Raw genomic sequence first — 23,157 nt, 5'->3', positions numbered from 1 at the left:
GGTGTAGACATTAGGATTTCTGGGGCTTTGTGGTTGCAATCCTTGCTCCAGATTCAGTCGGAGGCACTGACACGAGGGAATGACAGTTGACATCCTCCTTGGGCCTCTGGGTAGGCAGAGGCATGTACACATAGCACCTACACACCAAACAACAACAACAACAAGCACTGGCCTAAGTCATGGATAGCCATGAATGAATGTAACTGCACAGTGGTGACTGAAAAGGACTTCATCAGAAAGGGCTCCAAGGTATACAGTTTCAGCTCTGTGATGCTCCAAAAGTTCACGTTTGAAGACAGCGCAATGAACAGTGGCCTCAGGACTTAGAAGGGTCAGATTTAGAGTCAATTCTGCAAGATGATGCAATGGTGGGGACATGCTACTGTCCACTTGTCCAATCCCCGTCTATAGGAAGAATGAAGAGAGATGCAAACTCCTGATGCCAAATGTATCCTTATTGGCCTTAGTTCATCAATTATCAACAAGGGAATATTGTGGACTAAATTGTACCTCCTAAATTGACACTTATACTCCTGTTTTGGAGTTGGGGACTTTGAACATTGACTCAAGCATGAAGAAGACCCTAGGGTTAGACTTAGTGCTCAGAGAAAGGAGCTGGGCCAGGCAGCACTTCTTTCTTTCTCTCTTTCCACACAAGGACATGTACAAATGGCAGCCTGAAGGCTGGGAAGGAAGCCTCTTCATGAGGAAACAAAGTGACCTACTTCTTTTCTTTTAAATGTTTTATTTATTATAATTTATTCACATTACATCCAGATTTTTATCCCCTTGCTCCTATCTTCTCATTCTTACCCTCCCTCCCTTTTCTTCCCTATTCCCCTACCCTAAACCTCTGTGAGGGAGGGCTCTTCTCCTCCACCACCTAACCTCAGCCTATCAGGTCTCATCAGGATACCCAGTCAAGGGGCAGTGATCAAATCGAGGGCACCAGAGTTCATGTCAAAGGCAGTTCCTGCTCCCCTCCCACCTCCCACCCCCAGGTGGAGAATGAGCTGCCCATGGGCTACATCTGAACAGGGGGTCTAGGTTCTCTGCTTACAATGTCCTTGGTTGGTACATCAGTTTGTGCAGGTCCCCCTGGGTCCAGATCTGCAGGGCTTGCCACCTAGATCAGAAACAATGAGCCCAACAGACACTTCAGTTTGGCAGAGCTGAGCTGATTTACTTCCTGATTTAGGCCTTTCCAACCTTTAACCATAGAAATAAACCAACTCACGTCAAAGATCCTAAACTATATTATCTTTTCCTAACACACCCTTAGCAAGGCTCACAGCAGTATACCAGGAGTTCATGGCATTTAAGAAACAATGTTGGGGCTGCAGAGATGGTGGTTAAGAGCACTGACTGCTTTTTCAGAGGATCTAGGTTTAAATCCTAGCACCCATATGCTTGTGACTACAGTTCCTGGGGATTCAAAACACCAATTCACATAAAATAAAAGTTAAAAAAAAAAAGAAACAGAATGTTGTTAACAATAGTTCAGGCTGGAAGTCACGGAGAAGGGTACCAATCAAATCCTTGCAAGAATCTCTCTCAGATGAAAAAGCAAGAAAAACATCTAATAAAACAAAGTGTCTGTTTATGGGTGCTCTACTGTGCTTTAATGACCCAACTCCATAGCCTCACTTCATTCCAGGTTAGATTTTCAACATGTGAATTGACCAGGCAGAAAAAAAATATGATGTAGAACTTAGCTGGGACAAGGGTATCACCCTAATGCAAAATGCTACACAAGAGCAGAACTACTTTAGAATGAGAAAGGGCATCTGTGAACTCCATGCTGCCACTCCACCCAGCTAAGGCCAACTACTGTTCAACTAAAGTGCATCTAGCACAGAGGGGATGGAGGACACCAAGGAAGCAAAAGCACACCTTCTAAACACAGCACCACCAGCCCACACATGGACTCAAAGAGACTGGCAGCATGCACAGCCCTGCCTGGGTCTGCACCTGTTGGGGCCCTAGAACTGAGAGAAGTGGACACACACCTCCCACCCCTAACCCAGAACCTAGCTCCAATGAATAAACTCTTGCCAATGATATGAGTTTTCCCCAAGGGAATCTCACTGGCTAAACAAACTACTCTTAAGGTTAGGGTTCATGCCCAGTAGTAGACGCCAACACAAAATGCCCTCAAAGGCACCTTTGGAGGTTTTTTATTTCAAAATGTATGAATATATGTCAGGGTCTCTCTCTCTCTCTCTCTCTCTCTCTCTCTCTCTCTCTCTCTCTCTCTCTCTCTCTCTCTCTCACTCCATGTCTGTCTGTCTGTCTGTCTTTATGTCTTCCTACCCCCCCGTTCTCCTTTCTTTCTTCCTTTCTTCTTACACACACACACACACACACACACACACACACACACACACACACACACACACATAATGGCTTCTGATTTTGTATTTCTACGGGATTCCTGTGTATGAGAACATGTGTGTCTCTGCATCTATATGTGTTTGTCATCCTTTTTGTTCCCCATTTTTTCTTCTGTTTGTTTTGTCCTATTCTAATTCATTTGCTTTGTTTTATGTTATTTTATTATTTTCCTTAGATGTTTCTTTTCTAAGGAGAACTCTGGTTAGAAAGGGAGGTAGGGAGGAATTGCAAGAGGTTGGGGATTAGAAACCATGCTCAGTATATATTGTATTTAAAAATGGACTTGCAATAAAAGAAAAAGAATAAAACAGTGTATACTGCCTAACAAAAAGGAAGCTGGTAAACATAAATCAATTATTAATAAAATGGGAATTCTGTCTGCATTGTTCATGAAAGAAGTAAATATGAAATATTAAAAACACAGTGTTTTTATGGAATCCCACATACGTGTTCAAATAAATTGTCCTAGGCATCTCTCTAATCTGTTGGGCTTTTCAGAGATAGGTAGTAAAGTGGCAGAAATCAGTCTTCAGTGTGCCCACAGGTTGCTTCTGGCATGAATCAGAATAAAGTATCAAAGATGAACTACACTCATTGTGAAGTGCCAGGGAGAAAACACCATCATTACATTCCTAAATGGGGGAGGTCCTCTTCTGTGACCTTAGGAAAGAGCCACTGATGATACCGATTACAGCCTGAGAGTAGCATTGTGCTGTCTGGTAATTTACTTGTTATTGAAAGGTACCTTAATTGTGTGTATTTGAGGGGTGTCAAGATTTACTAACATTTCCATTTAAGTAGCAGAGAGGCAAACGAAACACATTTTCAACACGGCTCTATGAGCTTATGTTATGATGTCCTAGACTACGTATTTAAAAGAATACAGTTATACAATTTTGATGTCTAAATTATTGCTTTTAAGAGTTTGTTTCCTACCAAAGAAAGTAGTTTTAATTACTGTTCATGCAAGTTTTCACTTTTGATTAAGCAAGACTAGAAACTAAAGCAATCTTGGGTTAAGTTTTGCTGCTGCTGCTAATATAAAAATTCATTCAACTCAGCTATTCAAGAATGTCTGTAGTGGTAGGAAAATGTAGTAAAGAAATGGAAACAGGAACAAACAAACTCGAAACACCACAGATGCATTGTTAAAAGGCAGGAAACCCTGACATATTTATATCCCAGATCTGGGAGCAAAGCTGAGTTCTTAGCATAAAGAAAGAGCCATTTAATTCTATTAGGATAAACCCTGAAGCCCTCCATTTATATGTATTGATATTGGGATGAAATGTAGAAATAAAAGGCTTAACCTTTTATGTGGTGCTCTTAGTAATCACACAAGAACTTAAAACATTGTGGGGCAGGTCAGAGGACTAAATGGATAAAGACACTTGCTGCCAGGCCTGACAACCTGAAGTAGATCCCGCCAGGCCCCTCATAGTGAATATGTGCACACACACACACACACACACACACACACACACACACACACACACACGGTAGTAAGAGAGAAAGAGAGATGCAAGACACGTAATGATAGACACACGTACAGAGAGAGACAGACAGACAGACACACACAGAAAAGTGCAATAAAAGTGTAAAACATTGGCTGTTTACACTGTGAAGTGTCTGACATTCCTAATAGAAACAGAAGACTTCCTAAACGGAAAGTCTCTGAAATCCCAAATTACAAACTTGATTATCATTTTCTCTTTGTAGAGATCACAAAGAACCGTTAATGAGTGCTCTGATTAAGGTCTCCTAGATCAACAAAAGACAAGCAGGGAGGGCATCCTACCTTAGCAGGGCGTTTCTTCCATCACTTCTGGTACACCACACCTGCCTGGTTTGAAAACCTCTCTCTACATCCCCAGGCTGGGAGTGATGGTGTACTTTGTAACTCAGATGTGTCAGGGTGACTTGCTCCTTTGAATCAGAGCTAAAATCCTGGACACTTCTTCCGCTGAGGTCGACGTCCTTAAGGTGAGGGAGTCTACATTTGCTCCACGGTCCCACCTTAAGGCTGAAGGAATATTCCTCTTTCCCAAGAGGACAGGAAACTGGGGCCTCGCAGGCTATGGACTCAGTCAGATTCGGGCACTGCAGACCTCCGTACAGAGGAGGCGCGATGACCACGCGAGTTCTATGCTGCAGTTTCTTCCCACACCCTTCGCTGCACGTGGACCACGGGGAGAACTCGGATACCACACAATCCCTGGGGCACGGAATGAGGCAGGCTTGCTCTGTGGGGGGCTGAGGGGCAAAGTGTTCGCAGATCTCATTAGCCACCATGGTTCCGTTGAGCTTCTGAAGACAGCGCACCGTCCGGTGTTGCAGACCGTGCTGCGCAGTCACACACTCTACAGCCCGGGACTGAGGCTTGCCTTGGGCCCTGGGAACCAGCAGGCAGCGGTGCCAGTCGGATACCTCCCACTGGAACAGGTCACTGTGCCAGTCACACACGCGGAAACAGCTCCTTTCCTTCGGAGGGCGGCTGCTCTCATCACAGTTCGGCATGGGACTGCTCCACCCTTCTATGTGAAAGCACCACACGGCTCGAGTCTGGGCTCCGCCTGGTCCGCAGTCCCCTGCACACCTTCCCCACGGACCTGAAGTAGGAAAACAAGGCTCTCCATCATTCTTCAACCCTGGTGGAAAGAGAAGGTCATCTACGTACTTCATAACACACCCACTGGGGAAAAAATAACGGATTTGGTGTGAAACGGAGGAGGCAGTGTTTAGTGTTTTAGTTAGTGGGCTCTCTCTCATTTTAAGGTTCTGGAAATCACCTTCCATCTATGCCCAGCAATACAAATTAGAAAAAAAATTATTTGACTATTGTGAAGTTTATTTCTTTAGCCACGAAAGGTGGAAAATAAGGAAAAGTGCTGTAAGGTGGAAAAATGAGGAAAGTGTGACCTGCGTGTTGTAAGCCCCGATGGTACAAGGTGGTGCCAAGAAAACACCACTTAACAAGTGATCCAACCATTATGTTGGTTATGTTCCAAAGCCTATATGTGTAAATGTGTACACACACGCACACACACACACACACACACACACACACACACACACACACACACACACACGTGTCTTAGGGGCAGGAGAGATGGCTCAGCTTTTAAGAGGGCTAGCATTGGTTGACCATCCCCTCAATCTCCACTCTATCCGCTTTGTCTTTATCCCTGCACATTTTTCAGGCAGGGTAAACTTGGGGCCGAAGTTCTTGGTAGGTGGGTTGGTGTTCCTCTCTCTCTACTAGGAGCCTTGTCTAGTTAGAGGGTGTTCACTTCAGACATATGGCCTATGCTACTTGGAGTCTCTGCTAGAGTCCCCCGCTTATATCCTTCTAGGAGCATATGCCGACTTAGGTCCCCAGCTTGTCACAGAGATGAGCTCCCGCCCCCCTGCTGCCCCACCCCCACCCCCCACCCCCGCACAGACTTTCTCTTTTCTCTATGGGCCCTCTGTCCTCCGGCCACCACCCCGCTCCCTAGGTCTGATCTCCACCCACGTATCTCTCTGTGTTCCCTCTCCTACCTTGTTCCTTCTCTTCAGCCACTACCTTTGTCTTTTCTCTTTCCCCTTCTGGGTGAGATTTAAGCATCCTCCCTTGAACCTGTTTGAAACAGATGCTGAGACTCACAGCCAAACGTTGGGCAATGAGTAGAGAGCCTTGTGGAAAAGTGCGGGTAAAGAGAGAAAAAGACCTGGAGGGGACAGGAGCTCCACAAGAAGACCGACAGAGCCAACTAACCAGGGCCCAGAGGGGCTTGTGAAGACTGGAGCACCAACCAAGGACCATGCACGGGCTGGACCTAGGCTGCTCTCCCAGAAATCTCAGGTTCAACTCCTAACACCAGCATGGCAGATGACAAGTGTCTGTGATTCCAGTTTTCAGGAAATTCAAAACCTTCTTCTGGCCTCAGGCACCAGGCAAGCACGGGGTGCATAGACTTATATGCAGACAAAACACCCATATTCATGAAAACAGTAAGAATAAAAATATTTTAGAACAAATGCCGTAAAGCCAAGATTTTAATAAGATGGGGTTTTTCTTGTTTTCATTTCTTCAGCCCATACGGTACTGCTCAAAACAGAAATACATTTTTAAAAAACCCTTGAAACATCCTAATACACTTTTATTTCCTAAATAATTGACCTCGCTTTGAGTTAGCTTTTCCTGTAGTGACTGCAGGAAGGAAATCAAATTTAACACAAGAACAATAGTAGTGAGGGAGTGAATGGCATATGCTTTCACTAAGGAAATTCTGCCCCAGAAAATGTGGTAATTTTTGTTTGTTTTGTTTGTTTAACTTGTTTTTTTTTTTTAATTAGAACTTGATCTAAAGCACACATATGCACACAGTGAAATTAATCAGACTCAAAGTCTCTACACCTCTATGTAACTTCCATACAGTTAGAGTCACCCGTTCTGAAGCTGTGGCACATCACATTAGATTTTACAATTATTGTTGAGTGTCACTTATGCACTTATACACACACACACACACACACACACACACACACACACCACCACCACCACCACCACCACCACCACCACCACACACATCTATGCCAGGGTTAAAACTAGAATTAGCATTGTGATTTCATCCATGACTTGAGTATCCATTACTTGCACTTAGTCCTTCCTTATTTTTGGTTTTTAAAATGAAACACTATTTGGTTCTTAAGACACTTGGTCTCTCTGTGTGACGCTGGTTAGCCTTGAACGCCTGGGATCAGGCAATTCTGCCTCTGTTCCCTCTGCCCGCTGTCCCTCTGCCCCTCTGCCCCTCTGCCCCTCTGCCTTTTTGCCCTCTGCCCCTCTGCCCCTCTCCTCTGCCCTCTGCCTCTGCTCCTCTGCCTCTCAGCCCCTCTGCCTTCTGCCCCTCTGCCTCTCTGCTCCTCTGTTCCTCTCCTCTGCCCCTCTGCCCCTCTGCTCCTCTGCCCCCTGCTCCTCTGCCGTTCTATCCTCTGTCCTTGCCTCACTGCCCCTCTCCCTCTCTTCCCCTCTGCCCTCTGCCCCTCTGCTTCTTCCCCTCTGCCCCTCTGTCCCTCTGCCCCTCTGCTTCTTCCCCTCTGCCCCTCTGCCTCTCTGCCCCTCTGCCTCTTCCCCTCTGCCTCTCTGCCTCTGCCCTTCTGCCCCTCTGCCTCTGCTGGCCCTCTGCCTCTCTGCCTCTCTGCCCCTCTGTCCCTGTTTCTCTGCCTCTCTGCCCCTCTGTCCCTCTGTCCCTCTGTCCCTCTGTCCCTCTGTTCCTCTGCCTCTCTGCCCCTTTACCTCTCTGCCTCTCTGCCCCTCTGCCTCTCTGTCTCTTCCCCTCTGCCTCTCTGCCTCTGCCCTCTGCCCCCTGCCCCTCTGCCTCTCTGCTCCTCTGCCCCCCCCCCTGCCTTTATCTCCCAAGTAGCTAGAATGGCTATATAAACCACAGTATCTAACTGGTTTTGACTTCCAATAGGTACACCCTCCAGGCCAAACTTTCAACATTAGCTTGTAAAAGCAGACTCTTTAATTAATGAGTGTCTATGCAAAAAGAGAGCTGTCCATTGAGAAATCCTTTCTTTTCATCTTGTCTGCTGGCCTCTCTACTGCTGTTAGTTAGCAGAAACTCTCTCAGAGACGACGGTATTATAAGGAAGCCAGAGGACATTCTCAGAACACCACCCACATTTCCTCCCTCTCTCTTTCCATCCGTTTCTTCTTCCCTCCTTCCCTTTCTATTTTTGGGGACAAAGTCTCGCCTTCCTAGCCTAGAACTCACCAAGTAGCCTAGCCTGTGTGGCTTGCAGAGGTCTGCCTGTCTCTGCATCCTCACAGCTGGGATTATAAACATGTGTCACAATGTCCAGCATTTTCACATGGATTATGGGGATTGAACTCAGGCCCTTATGCGTGCAGGAAAAACACCTCACCCACTGAGCCATGTCCCATCTTATATCACAAATTGTCATAAGGACAGAAAATAATCATGTTATAGCAATGGAAAAAATATCTCACTCTCACTTTCCTTATATATGTAACCGGAACCTGAGAATGATGGTTAATAAAGCTAACTCTATAACCTTCGCCTACTAGGAAGACTCTGAGAGTCACTGAGGTAGGCTGCATCCTAGGAGGCAGAGGAATTTTACACCAGCTGGGAAAGAAGACATAGTTTTCCTGTTTCTAAGCCTCAGGGGTCAAATACAGCTTAGTCACATCATGGGGTGTAGTGTATATGTCCATCAATTACATGTTTGGGGACAGTCACAAGCATTGGAGGAGTGACATCACCTATGTATGCCTAGGGAAGTCAGGTATCTGCTTTTGGGTTACCTACTCTGGCAGGCTTTGGCATTTTAGCAGAAAAAAAATATCATTCTAATGTTCTTGGTTGTTCAGTTTCTTCTCATCTCTTCTATACTCTGGCAACGTGAACCTAGTACCCATGAGGACACTGCATTGTCAGGCTGCAGTGACAATATTTCCTTCAACACAATGAGGGTGGAGTTCATTGTGTTGAAATGAAAGGGCAACTTATTTTCGGTAACCCACATTTTGCTCAGCCTGTTCACTTCCAGCATCAGCCGGTCATGATAAGGTGACTACACCTGAAAGTGGTGTTCTCAACAGGTAATGACTTGATGAACGTCTTTAGTCCTGTGCTCATAAGCATCATGGGAAACCACAGTGTGCAAATGAAGATACTTGCTGGATGAAGCATTGCCCGTAGGCTCTGGAACGTAGATGGTGTGCAGCTGTTTCATTTTGAGTATCCTACCCACCGGCCACTGTGGTGGACAGAGTGTTAGTTTCTCTAAAAAGAGCTACTCTATAAAGGGCTATTTAAAAAAAGAACATATGATGGTGGGGAGTTTATGTACAAAACCAGTCATAGGAGATATTAAAATAATTAAAGATAACAAAGGAAAACATTTTATAAAGTACCTTGGGCTTTAAAATAATTTCTGTCATGGTATCTGTATTTGCTCAGTATTCACAATTCTCCACTCAAGATTTTTGGTGTGAATTAAAGAAAGAAAAGTAAAAGTCTTCTGCTACTCAATCTTGAAAAGGTTAGTATTAAATTTCATTCAAGTAAAACATACTATCAAGTAGACATTGTACCTTTTTGTTTTGTTTTTGCTTTTTTGAGAGAGGTTTTCTCTGTGTTACAAGATCTGGCTGTCCTGGACTCACTTTGTAGACCAGGCTGGCCTTGAACTCACAGAGATCCACCTGCCTCTGCTTCTTGAGTTCTGGGATTAAAGGTGGCCCAGTTGATATTATACTTTTTTAAAAGCAATTGACTATGACATTTTCTTATCCTTACAATAGCTTTCTCAAATGTCCTTTAGTTACTTTAAAAATAAAGCAGCTAATTTTTTTGTTGATAGAAACTATTAATATACATGGCCATTCTTGTATGAGCTTTTACATCTTTCATCTATGCAAAAAATATACTGTTATCAAATAGCACCATTTTCCCAGATCAATGGCAGATAAAATCCAACTATTAAAAAAATGTAAATTGCTACAATCGCTGATCTGATTGATGTCACGGTGAAGGCCGCCTGTTCGCTCATCTATATTGCTTGGATAGGATAAAAGGCAGTAATGACAGCAGTGGGTGTGCACAGACTCTGGCACCAAGGCTGTGGAAAGTGTGTGTGTTTGTAAACACTGGACGGTTTGTGCAGAAAGGCTGAAGCAAAACAAGTAAATAAGAAGCCAGTGCACAGAAAATGCTGTAAGCTTAGGACAAATGGAAAACAAATTGTAGACAAAATATACACAAGATGAGAGCGCTCTGGGCAGGTGGCCTGCAGTGATTTGCATTTCTCAAGCATGAATAAAAAATTGTGTTTCATGATTTATTCAGTTTTAGTCAGCAATGAACTTTTAGTACACATGAATGAAAATCCCAGACCTGAAGGGGTTTTGCCATTGGGGGAAAAAAACCAAGCACGTGCATTTATATGAAATGTGCCTGAAGTTTGAAACATGACATACTCCTTCTCCAAGTTCATATACAAAACATAAGCTTAAAAAAATAAACATATAAAAAGTAACATATGCAAAAGTCATAATTATATTCTGATTATATATCTAAATAAATAATATAAGCAAACTCATTTCATATCTTTTAACATCAGTTCAGTAACTGCATATGTTTTAAGTGGAAAACAGGCAGAAAGCCATGCAGAGTTTGGTTGCTAGGTCAGTATTCCTCTAAGCAATTACTTTGTCACATATCACTCTAGTGAGAAATGTTTCGCTGATATAAGGTTTGTGCATGTTTCCCTGGGCCAGTTTAAGAGAAGTGGAAGTGTGCCTGCCACTTACTGTCTTTACTATGAGGTAAAAACAGGTATTCCAGGATTAACTGCTACGTGTTAAAGTGTATTTATGTATCTATTTATAAAAATTCTTTGAGAACTTTAAAGAGTGTATTTTGATCTTATCAACCCGCATCTCTCACTATCTGGTGCTCTCAGTCATGTCCCATGGCACCCTCCGTCCCACCGAGTCCAAGGAGTGCTCTGTACATTTTCATCCTATGTGGCCATTCCCTGAAGAAAAAAAATAAACAAGTCTCACACTGTCTGTGGCCATCGGTGCCAAGGGCTCCTCATCTAGGCATGAGCCCCTGGGCACCTCCCTCAGTACTGGAATGTTGACAGGCTTGTTCTTGTACAGGCCTTAAAGAGACAATCACAGCAACCCTGTCATGTCCAGGAGACACTGTTTTACTCTCATCCTCCCTGGCTTCTGGCTCTTACAATCTTTCTGAGCCCTCTTCTTCAGTATCCCCTGAGCCGTACTGGGAGGCAGTGTGCAGTGTGACAGAGATGTCCCATTTCTTTTCCAGGTGAGTGCTCCGCTATGCTCATTCTCTGTACTTGGACCAACTGTTGTGTCTTTTAAGTTGTAACAAATTTTTTTGGTTTTTTTTTTTTTTTTTGGTTTTTTGAGACAGGGTTTCTCTGTGTAGCCTTGGCCATCCTGGACTCACTTTGTAGACCAGGCTGGCCTCGAACTCACAGCGATCTATCTGCCTCTGCCTCCCGAGTGCTGGGAAGTTGTAACAATTTTTGATAAACAAATTGGAATCCTGGTTCCAAGAAAATGCTTTGGAGATGGAAGAGTAACAGGAACTCTCAGGTCGTTTTCAAATCTTTGGCTCTGCCATTTCCAGGGTGTTCTGCCCATGGTTTTGGCTCCCTATGCAGATATGTCATGGCTGTACTACGGCATTCCCCTGCAGACAGAAAAGGGCTGGCAGATTCTAGTCCTTAATTAGGTTACTCTTAACTGGATTCATTTAGATGAATGAATAACCCAATCTAAATCAACCTGCTTGAGACAGATTGCTGAAGGTCTAAATTTAGGTGTGGCATCTGCTACAATCCTTGCTCTACTTGGGAAAAACTGGGACTCTCGAGGTCAGAGAAGAATAAACACAGTCTCCACAGATCCACAGGCCACTTGGCGCTGGGTGGAGCAGCAGCCCTGATTTAATACCATTCAGGTAATCGGAAAAGATGTTTGTTTTATTATTCATTTTTTCTAGCCACAGCTTTTACTACCCTGACATTGTTTTATGTTTAACTTGGGCAACAGGATGGAGGAGTGACATGAATGACAATGTAGACTTCAGCATCTTAGGCAGATTATTTGTGGATAATTACTCGGCCAGAGCACTCATAAACCTCAACGTCATAAAATCTGACATAAAACAACACGGCTTACTCATCAGGTGCTTCATTGCCAAGACAGAGCTGAAAACGTGTATAAGAACTTTCCCTTTTAGAAAAGCTTTCACGCCAGTAATAGAAGAACTAAAGTAAAGCTGGGCATGGTGGCGCACATCTTTTATCCCAGCACTCGGGAGGCAGAGGCGGGCAGATTGCTGTGAGTTTGAGGCCAGCCTGGTCTATATAGTGAGTCCAGGACAGCCAAGGCTACACAGAGAAACCCTATCTTGAAAAACCAAAACAAAACAAAAACTAAAGTAAGGTATCACCTATATAGTTGATGCTACCTAAGAAACCCCAGTACTACTTAAGACCTTTCCTTTCTCTCTTTTTTTGTTGTTTTGTTTTTTTGTTAGTTTGGTTTTTTGTTTTTCGAGACAGGGTCTCTCTGTGTTGCCTTGGCCATCCTGGACTCACTTTGTAGACCAGGCTGGCCTTGAACTCACAGCAATCCACCAGCCTCTGCCTCCCAAGTGCTGGGATTAAAGGCGTGTGCCACCACGCCCAGCCCTCCTTTCTCTTATAACAAGTATTTAGTACCTACCACTTGGACAGTAGCATATTAGAGTCTGGAAATAAAATAATTAACAAGGTATTAGCTGTCTTTTAGAAAATCTGGCACTGAAGGCTATGATGACGTCTTCACAAAAATGCTCTTGTGCTCACGTGTGCTTATTTACACATAGTGATCATCTGATAGCGCGTCTCCATCCCACCAGACAGGAAGCATCAAACCCAAAGCTGGGAATGTGTCCTCAAGGCAGGCACATATAGAAACACTAAGTGGCGAGTGTCTAAATCTACCCTGACGGCCAAGAAGCCCACATCACAAATGCACGGAACCACACAGTACTTCAAAAGCTCTCAAAGACAGAGGTAGGATGGCTGAATGGGTAAAGCAGCCTGCCACTGACCCAGAACGAAAAACTGAGTTCTACCCTCTTTCCCTAGGACTGCCAGGTATAAAGAGAGAAAGGATTCCTGGAAGCTGACCTCTGACCAACACAGTCATGTCATGGCACATATACTCCCCTAACGCTCCCACCCCACCCCGCACACACATTTGCTCATTTTACAATCAGTAAAATTCTGCATCCACATTAGAATCACCTTTCAAAAAGTACGATTATGTCCTACATAATATGCATGTTCAAATGCTTCAATAACCCCCTGGAATAACTTAGTGCCAAAAATTAGGAGCTGGCAAACACAATTTCATTTTCATGGGAGTGATGAGGTCTTCTGGCTGTTTCTTCATGGCAGTCCATGAATCCATGAAAGAAGTCTGGCTCAGATGTTTATACCTCACTGGACTGAGCACAAACACCGCTGCCATCCCCAGCTCTTTCCCTGTGACTATGCTTTGTTTGACACTAATAGCACATTGTAAAACCACTTCATCTCTATGGACAGATGCCACTGACTTAAAAGCAAAGCACCTCTGTTATTTATCACTTTTCACTGCAAATTATCAGTTGCCAGGGGATACAGCATCCATTAAAAGAAGCAGGGGAGCAAAAACAGAAATATATCTGTTCATTGCTAAGAAGAAAGGCAAATGCCACACAGTCAGAAAACCACCTTTTAAAAATTGTTTGCCTGTATTTCTGGTTTGAGTCCTGCTTTCCGAAAACTCTAAAGTCTAAAAAGCGACTCTTGCATTGCCTGTAATAGCACATGAGTCTTTTAAGGTCACTAAAACTTGATCCATTGACTCCCTGGAACTCAGGGATGGATAGGGGGGACCTAGCAGCCCACGTGTTTCTTGGGTGGAAGTAAAGCATAGACCAATCCAAATACATATTCAAGTCCCTCTAAGTATTTATAGCAGAAAGAAGACCAGAGATTCCATTTTCATACATCTAGTCAGTGATTTTTACAGTGTATCCTGGCCTCTACTGCTACAATTCTACAACTTCAGAAGAAGGAGGAGGAGGAGGAAGAGGAGGAGGAGGAGGATTATCTTAGGAGTCATTGTATCAGGGAGGAGTCAGCAGAGGAACACGTTGAATTCATTCGCTTGGCCAGTGATGGGCTGCTGGGATTCTTCACCCGCTTAGTCTCCCACATGGAGCAGAGAGCAGCTCCAAAGTCCTCCCCCACATTAGTACAGGCCACAGGCAGAAAGTATGTGTCCCTAGAAGAATTAAAGCAATGACAGTTTTGCACGCCTACTATCTCTCCAGTACCACACACACGTGACTGATAAAGTTCTATTTTCCAGAGAAGAAGATACTTGAAATGAAAGAATGCTCTAAATAAACAACTCTATCTGGTTCTAAAACTTTCACACAAAACCTATAGCTTAACTATTTTGAGAAGTGGTGTATTTTGAATCATTGAACTCTTACAAAGATCATGAGGCAAAAATATATTTAGAAGAGGTGGGTGGATTATGAATTCAGCTATCATGAGGGGCCAAGAGCCCTACCTTTCCTCTCTGTCCCCTCTGTTCCTGCTCAGTGGCTTGGCACAGGAGACGGCTTTAGAACTCAGTGGACTCTGATACCTGTCAAGAGATATTTATGGGGTGTTCTCATGCCATAAATATGGCTTCACTCAGCTCCGACTTTACTTACAGGAAATGCTACAGCTAAGCCCTGTGGGTTTCCTGGCGAGGCAGGAGAAAATTATTCACTCAGCTGTTTGTATCAGTTAAGGGAGAAAGACAACAGCTTATGAGCCACAAAGAGAGAAGATCTGGACTTTGCACAATGCTCCTGCAAATTTCTACCCTGGTTTTCTGGCTATCTAGGCATTGGCTAAACTTCAGGAGGGGCAGAAACCTATTTGCTTTACACCATACAGAGCAAGCTGGAATACACACATAGAAAGCTGATATTTTAAAAACACACATCCCTGGTTTAAACAATGAGAATAATATTCTATTTATACATGGGAGGATCAGTGAATGTTAGGCTGGAAGGAAAAGGTGTCATTCTATGTTGTCTCCTAGATGCTCAAGGAAAAGCAGCTATGATCTATAAATGCATAAAAAAGTAATATGCCATATGAATATCTCATTTGCTACTAAGCACCTCAAGAAATAGTTCCATTTTTTGTACAAGAGCATGCTGAAGCTAATAATTCTCTCAGTGGTCCCATGAAAACCACTGTTGTCATGCTTACATAGAGCATATCCAAATGCATGGCTTTTTCTAGTAGCAGGTGTTTCTGCTATGTACTGGTACAAGAGGAAAAAAAAAAGCTAGATACGTTGGTCAAACAGAATTTTTGGTCCGCCTCATTTTTAAAAGGATAATTATTTTTTCACTTTAAAATGGCAACCTATGGATATGTGAGGGCCTCCTCATTTTCTTTAGAAAAACTAGTTTCCAAGTTAACGTATTTTAAAACGGTAGCTGAGAAACATCAGCACCATGAAAACATTACAATATTACATTTTTCTTTGTAAATTACAAAAATAAAAACCAAAACAGCAGCAACCCTATTGCCATACAATGCCTAATGAACATGCTGAAGAATCCTGAGGATGTACCTTCATGCCGCTGGAACCTGGCCACACTTCCCGGCCCACCGCCACTAGCTTAGCCATAGTCATCACTCTGCCTCACAGACAAATGGGCTCTACTGTCACATCCCACCTCAGCACTCCACAGAGTCGCTTTCCCTACCGCAGCCATGCATTCCTGAATAATGCAGACATGTAGGACTCGGGATGGGGAGTGCCATGCAAACGCCATTCCCATGCTGAAAGCGACTAACAGAATGAAGAACATCAGGTTGTTGTTGTTCTTATTTTACATTTAAAATAGTTTTTTCATCCTGTATATTCTGATCACTGTTTTCCATCCCCCAACTCCTCCTGAATACTTCCTTCTCCTTACTCACCCAAGCCAGTGCTTTTTTCTTTCTCTGTTAGAAAACTAATAGGAATATAAAATAAAATAAAAACAGAATAGTACAAACCCATTATACAAACAGGAAAGTGATCCAAAGAGAAAGCACAAGAAACACAAACACACCTGGAGACACACATATTCACTCATAGAAATCCCATAAAAGCACACAATCAAAAACCATACTACACAAACAAAAGACCTGCAAGGGGAGAAAGTCTAGACAAAGCATTGTGACATAAAAACCTTCTGACATACCACTGAGTTTGTTTTATGTTGGTCATCTATTGCTGGGTATAGAGTATGCCCTTAAGTATGGACTATATTGAGGCAACGTTGGAGAATATTACTTTTTCCCTTGTAAGGTAAGGTGTTATGTATTGGAGATAGCTTCTGGATGAGAAATAGGGGCTTGTATCCGCATCCCCTCTCAGCACTGAGATCCTCTCTGGCTTAGACCACTTGCAGACCCTGTGCGTGTTGCCAAAGTCTCTGTGAGTTCATATGTGCATCAGTCCTGCTGTGTCTAGAAGGCCTTGTTTCCATGGTGTTGTCCATCCTCACTGGCTCTTACAAATCGTTTGATGTCCTCTTTGGCAGAGTTCTGTGTGCCCTGGGAGGATTTGATGGAGACATCCCATTTAGCACCGAGTGTTCCAAGGTCTCTCATTCACCACACACTGTCCAGTTGTGAGTCTGCGTATTCATGCCCATTTCCTGCGGAAGGAAGTGTGGTTGACCAAGACACTGATCTACGAATATAGCAGAATGTCACTAGAAGTCATTTTGTTGCTCCATCCCTTTAGCAGAACAGTAGTATTTGGTTTCCCCGAAGGTCCATTGTCTATCTAGTCTCAGTGATATTTTGGCCACCCCAGCAGTGCTGGGCATCATTTTCATCTCATGGAGTGGGCCTTAAATCGAATCAAATAGTGGTTGGTTACTCCCACAGCTTTGGTGACACCATTGCACCAGTGTATCCTGCTCTAGGTAGGCACTGGCTTCACTTCTCTGTGTTCACTGATTTATGTAGGTGTAAACAATAAAATTCTTAGCTTGACATCCAGGTGCCCATCCTGTCAGCGCTCATCTCGCCATTTAGTGTCAATCTTCAGTCTTGCCAACCTCTCTCCTCTTCCTTTTCTCTCATTCCTATTCACTCTTACCTGATCATACTGTGTTTTCCTATTAAAAACACGCAACACTTTTATAATTGGATCTATTAATAATTTTTAAATTCATTGTTTATTGCTCAATTCATTTGACTCAAATACTCAGCAGAAATACAATGATTTCATTCATATGGCATCCCTAATATAAACTCATCACTTGGTGAGCAGCCAGAATTCAAGCACTTATGATGGTTAGCTTTTTTTTTTTTTTTTTTTTTTTTTTTTTTGTATCAACTTGATTGGCTCTGGAATCAACTAAGACCCATGTCTTCAGGTGGGATGTGAGGGTGACTTCAGGAAGGACTGAGGGACTCAGACCTTCCCAGATATGAAGAGGTGAAGAGATCTAGCTGTGCTGCTTGCCTAGCAGGCTTTGCTGCTTTCTCTGAATCTCTCCTGCTTCCGCTCTGCTTCTGTCATCTTTCACTGACATTGGACTCTGGTATCTTCAGCCTTCCAATCTAGACTGCAAAGTAGGAAAGCCTAGGGACTCCTCCACACCATCAGCATTAGCCTGGGTCTGAGGGAGGAGCATCCACACTCATGCAGTGAGTAAGTAGCTCCCAGGTTCCCAGCCTCTCAAGCATATGGATGTCTTTGGTTGGCTTGCGCAACGCTTTCAGTTGTAAGTCATTGGTTATACTCTATTAGCTGTTCTCCTCTATAGAAGCCTGAATAATATACCTGCCATTTGCAATTGCATCTGTGGTATCCATTTTTCTTCCTTGCTTGAGCACACATCTAATTAGAGTGGCTCAGAAAACTCACCCAGTAAGAACAGTACAGTGTCTGAAGACACAGCTCATACACCTTGTTGTTAATGCTTATTGTTTCTAAACTTAACAATGTGGAGAGATGGAATTGTGATGGTCACAGGATCAGTATCATGACTTCGACAGTAATACACCAAAGTAATACACTCAAAGATGGGTAACAGTCATGTCAATGCAGTTCCTTAAAGCAATCTTGCGAAGTCGATGCATGGCAAGTGGGATTCCAAGATGCTTTGAACATTGTCAAGATTGAATCCAAAGATTGAGTATCTTTGAATATTGTCAAGTAAATAGATAGAAAGAACAAAGTAAGGATGAATGCAATTATAAAGCAACTTACAGTATGCTATTCTCAGATTTCTAGGAAAATATCTCAGGGGGATGAGTGTGGAAGGTGAGCCCAAAGGTAGCTAATGTGGGTCAGTACTGCCCATTGAAGAGGAAGCCCTAGAAACCTAATCGTCAGGGGCTAACCTGTCATGGTGATATGGGGTCTATGCTGGGGCCCAGAAAGTTCAGCAGCCATGTTATCATAGTCACACCCTGTCAGGAATTTTTCCAGTCTTGTTATTCATTCCTAAAAGAGGGATCTGAGTCAGAGACATATGTCTGGATGGTTTAGAGCACCAAAGGAACATTATGCCATAGTACATTTCATTTCTGGAAATATAAAGTCATGGAGAGAAGGTTATGCAAAAAAATCTCTTCAAATAAAAGCCAGTCCCTGCCCTTCTGCTTCCTGGAACACCTGAGACACTTCCAAGACACTGAGCAGGGCATCCAAGGTCTCTAGGCATTTCCTGGGTCAAAAGGTTTAACAACATGGAAAGCAAAAGGAAGTACTTAATTGTAGAGTTACTCTAGCTAGAGTGATGGGCTGACACAGAGCCTGCCCGATAAGACAGGTTCAAAAACCATAGAAACACCAGGCCTCTTCACTATAGAATAGGTTCAAAACCCACAATTAAGCTAAGTTAAAAAAAGACAAGGGAACCCATTTGCTGTGTGTACCTGGCTTTTCTAGCTATGGTGAATACCTACTGCAGTTAATCACCATGGCATACAATAATGAAGGGGAATTTGAGAAATAATAATAAATGCATCCTCTTCCTGCCCAAAGGCTGACAGTCCCAGAGGACATGTGAGTTCTGCTCAATAGAGCACTGGGGAAATCCATCCTAATTACCCTTTCCCAGATGGGTGGGCACATGGCAGTGGCTTGCAGCCTGTATCAATTCGTTTTAGTCTCTGCATGATTGGAATTTCCCATAGTGCTTTGTGGGAATTCAAGGGCTAAAGAAAGTGAATTGAAGCAATGTCATATGTGCGATAGGGGTGCTTTATATTTGCATAATGAAAATAATACTTACTGGAGGGTAGCATGTGTCACCTGATAGACTTACAGGTGGAAAGAAAGTGCAGCACGGCACTATCTCCTGTGACAGTGAGGACATTGCTGTCCCTTGCCTTTCCCAGGGTTAATTACCTAATCCAATTCAGGCCATAAAAAGATGTATTCAGTGTAAAAAATTTTTATATATTCCTAGGGATCAGTATAAAGGGAGGCCTGTTATAAGATAAACTTCAGAGCAAAATCTGGTGAAATAAGATTTAAAATGCATCATTTTTAAAGATTTATTTTATGTTTTATTTACGTGTCTATGTATGTGTGTACAGTATGTGAGTGCGTGTGTGCATGCATGTGTGAGTGCATGAGTGTGTGTGTGTCTGTGTGTGTTTCGTGATACATGTGGCATGATCTGGTCAACGTGGATGCATACATGTCCATTTGTCCATCTGTCTGCTGTACTTAGACTTACATTTATATGGGAGCCAGAGATCAATGTCCTGCAAGCTGTGTCTTCGAGATTGTTCTACAGCCTTTATTTTTGAGACAGACTCTGCCACTGAACCTGCAGCTCATCAGTGTAGCTCTGTTTATTGGCTAACAGTCTTCAGGGATCTGCTGTCTGTGGCCCTGGTGCTGGGTTTGCAGGCATATGTTACAGTGCTCAGCATTTTTATGGGTGTTAAGGATTTCATGCTGCATAAAAGCCCTTTCCTGCCAGCCATCTTCCCAGCCATCTTTAACTCTTTTATTGCACATTTGAATCTCTCCAAATTTGAGTTTTGTGTGCTAAGCTTCATGAACAAACAAAAACACATTTTGTTCTCCTGTTATTCAAGGAGACAGTTTGTCATTCTAAAATTGCTTAACCTTAATTTTGTAACATGAAAACATTTTTAAATAAGTTTACTATAAGGGGCCATGTCCCATAAATAGAAGTAAAATTTCAACTTCAGATCTTTTGCAGGATACAAACTCACAGACAATAGGCCATTACAAAGAAGTTGTGAGGCTCACCAGTGTCTACTGAAAAAGGATGTCACAAAACACAAGGTAGAAACCAGCAGGCTACATAGGTGCTAGGCCAGTAGGACTAGGCTTAACGTTACAACAATACAAACTGATTGAGAGTGATAGCTGGATCCCCTGGTCACTTGGCGACCAATAAAATGGTTCTTCATGTGGCATTTATCTTCTGTTTTAGATTCTCTGTGTCACTGCAGAGAGGTCACATGCTGTGTTATGGTTTCACGTTAGGATAAGACAAGATGTATTTCAGTGAATTATAGTGAGGTAATAACTGATTCCAATATTAGAACACAATGTTATCGACTCTGTGTACCCTGCCAGGAGCACAGCAGGAATATGACCTTCTGAAAGAACATATGACAAGCATAATTAGTTTACATATACAGTCCAACATTATAAGCATGCAAACATGTATGTATATGTACATATACTCGCATACATACACAGACTGGGGGTAGAGGTCATATATCCTAGATATACTGAACTCATGTAGCTGAAGATGACTTTGAGCCTCTTTTCTTCCCACCCCCTCTGTTCCATCTCTTAAATGCTTGGATCACAAGCATACACCACCACACCTGGCTTATTCAGGGCTGGGGATGAAGACAAAGGCTTTGTAGATGCTACCAACGGACATATATCCCTAGCGTTCTTCATATCAATATTAATATATAATATCAAAACTTGCATAAATTTAAACCAGTTGTTTCTTACCTAAGATATGACTTATACATGCTCATTTTGTATTGCATATTTCTTCTATTACATATAAGGATAGCATATATTATTTAACGATCACGTTACACAATATGTAAAGATCACTGTATACATTTGCTTTATATACTTGTGTATATCGTACTATTTAGAACTATTAACCTCTCAGCACATTTCCTTAGGCCATCTCAGTTGACATTCGTTATCTGCACCACCTCAGTGACTCAAATTTTCCTTACTCACCTGCCTGTCCACCATTCCATCACCAACAACATCAAGGAAGCCTGTTCTGTTTCTGTTTCTTTCTATAAAATGGATGATTAACCCCCTTAGTTAAAATGATGTGCTTCTGGATACGAACAAGAGACTACTGATATCCAACATTAAAGAAATTTGATTTCTTTATTCACACAGAGAGACCAACATGAAAAATAATGAGCCACGGAAAGATATTTCCAAACCATCTGCCCCAAATTAATTTATATCCATTGTCATTTTAAGAGTGAATAGCACTCTGTAATAGTACTTCAAAAATCAATACTTACTTCATGGTTTTAATATGGAAATGTACTGTTGACGATAACATACTACTCCCTGGGTGCCAACTTACTGTAATACGCAATGAGAACTTCTAATTCCCCTTGAGATGTCGGGGAATTAGTCTGAGCACCTCATAATTCGCATCCTGATGAAATACATTATCAGGCCTATACACTTTGGAGTAATTGAAGCTCACACTTCCTAATCTACAGTAAGGCTTACTTGAGGTTTTAGTTTGTTCTGCTTAAGACGGACGGGGTCTGCAAGAGTCTTGCTCCTCCTTCCCGGCTGACCACATAAATGGCAGGTGCTCAGTCTACCTGGATCTCAGAAATAAACAGCTGTGCCTTCTGGACTGTTGACTGATGGGAAGAGAAGCAGGACGTGAGAACGACACTGGTCTGGGTGAGTGCCTAATGCCCAGCTCGTGACCACTTTTCCATTGGAACACACTTGTGAACTCTGCCCACCCCTCTCATAGAGCTCGCACACTGGAAGCTCTGGGGGGCCACAGACCTTGTCTCTTCCTCTTTGAACTGCTTCTGTGTCCTAGCAGTTACGATAAGGAATGGGAGAGATCATCGCTCAAGGGCAGCCGGACCCCGTGTCCCACTGTGAGGTAGGTGGAGACAGATGTGAGCACTCTTGTGTGAGGTCAGAGAGCCTGGTCCAAGCAGGCAACAGGGAAGGGACCAGGCCCAACCACAGATTTTATCCACACCAGAAAATCAATGCTGGCCTTGCCTAGCTGGGCACCAAGAGGATAGAAACACAATACGTAAGGCAGGCCGTCTGAGTCTCTGTGGCTCATAAATTAGTCTGCAATGTTTAGGTCCCCTTTTCTTTCAAATATTTAAAGCAAAAGGTTGCAGCAAACAAACAATAAGGGGAGAAGTGAATCGACAGACTGCTTTTAGAGTTGTGTCAACTGAGCTTTTTCAGTCTAGATCTTGCTACCCAGTATTTGTGACCTTGAGAAGAAACTTTTCACCTTTTCATCCTTTGGGCTAACACAGTGTCAGAGATAACGAAGCTCTCCACAGTGCCTTGCACACATTAGCTTTGCATGAATGCCAGGTCCATATGAGAGGTGGGTTTTGTTTTTGTTTTTGTTTTTTTGTTACCAGATTCTTTTTCTTTTAGGATATTTTAAACTGATGGATGTGTCCGTGTGCTTGCATGGTTCCATGTTCACCACAAGCATGTAGCTGCACGTGGAAGGCAGAAGAGGGTGTTGGATTCTCAGGAGCTGGACTTACATGCAGTTTTGAGCTGCCTATATGGGTACTGGGAACAAAATTCAAGTCCTGTGCAAAGCAGTACATGCTCATCGACACTGGGCCATCTCTCCAGCCCCCATTCATGATCTGCACAGGCATCTCTCATCTTTGGTAGTTCTCCCATCTGGGGCCAGATACTTGTTTTTCAGCATCCTGGACTTCAAGGCATTGACTGGCAGAAGCACCAGTCTCAGCTGACAATTGCAATAATCCAAGATCTCTGGGTAGGTAGGCATAGTTATTCCACAGGGTACAGGCAGGGCATCACCTTGAATAATAAATACTTTTATTCATCAACCTTGTGAAAGA

The 23,157-nt window shown here is 43.1% G+C and overlaps 1 protein-coding gene across 1 annotated transcript in view; it reads right to left on the bottom strand.

The window, feature by feature from the left end:
* Thsd7b (thrombospondin type 1 domain containing 7B) overlaps positions 1-23,157 on the bottom strand; it is an 839,983-nt gene that overhangs the window by 526,969 nt on the left and 289,857 nt on the right. Inside the window, exon 3 of the mRNA XM_051147323.1 lies at positions 4,193-5,003. Coding sequence (XP_051003280.1) covers positions 4,193-5,003 — 811 coding nt within the window. The remainder of the gene's footprint in view (positions 1-4,192; positions 5,004-23,157) is intronic.

Source organism: Acomys russatus, chromosome 6 (genome assembly GCF_903995435.1).
Source record: "Acomys russatus chromosome 6, mAcoRus1.1, whole genome shotgun sequence".
In the NCBI taxonomy this organism is placed as follows: Eukaryota; Metazoa; Chordata; class Mammalia; order Rodentia; family Muridae; genus Acomys; species Acomys russatus.
The sequence above is the reverse complement of the archived record's forward strand: the minus strand, read 5'-3'. Positions and strand labels throughout refer to the sequence as shown.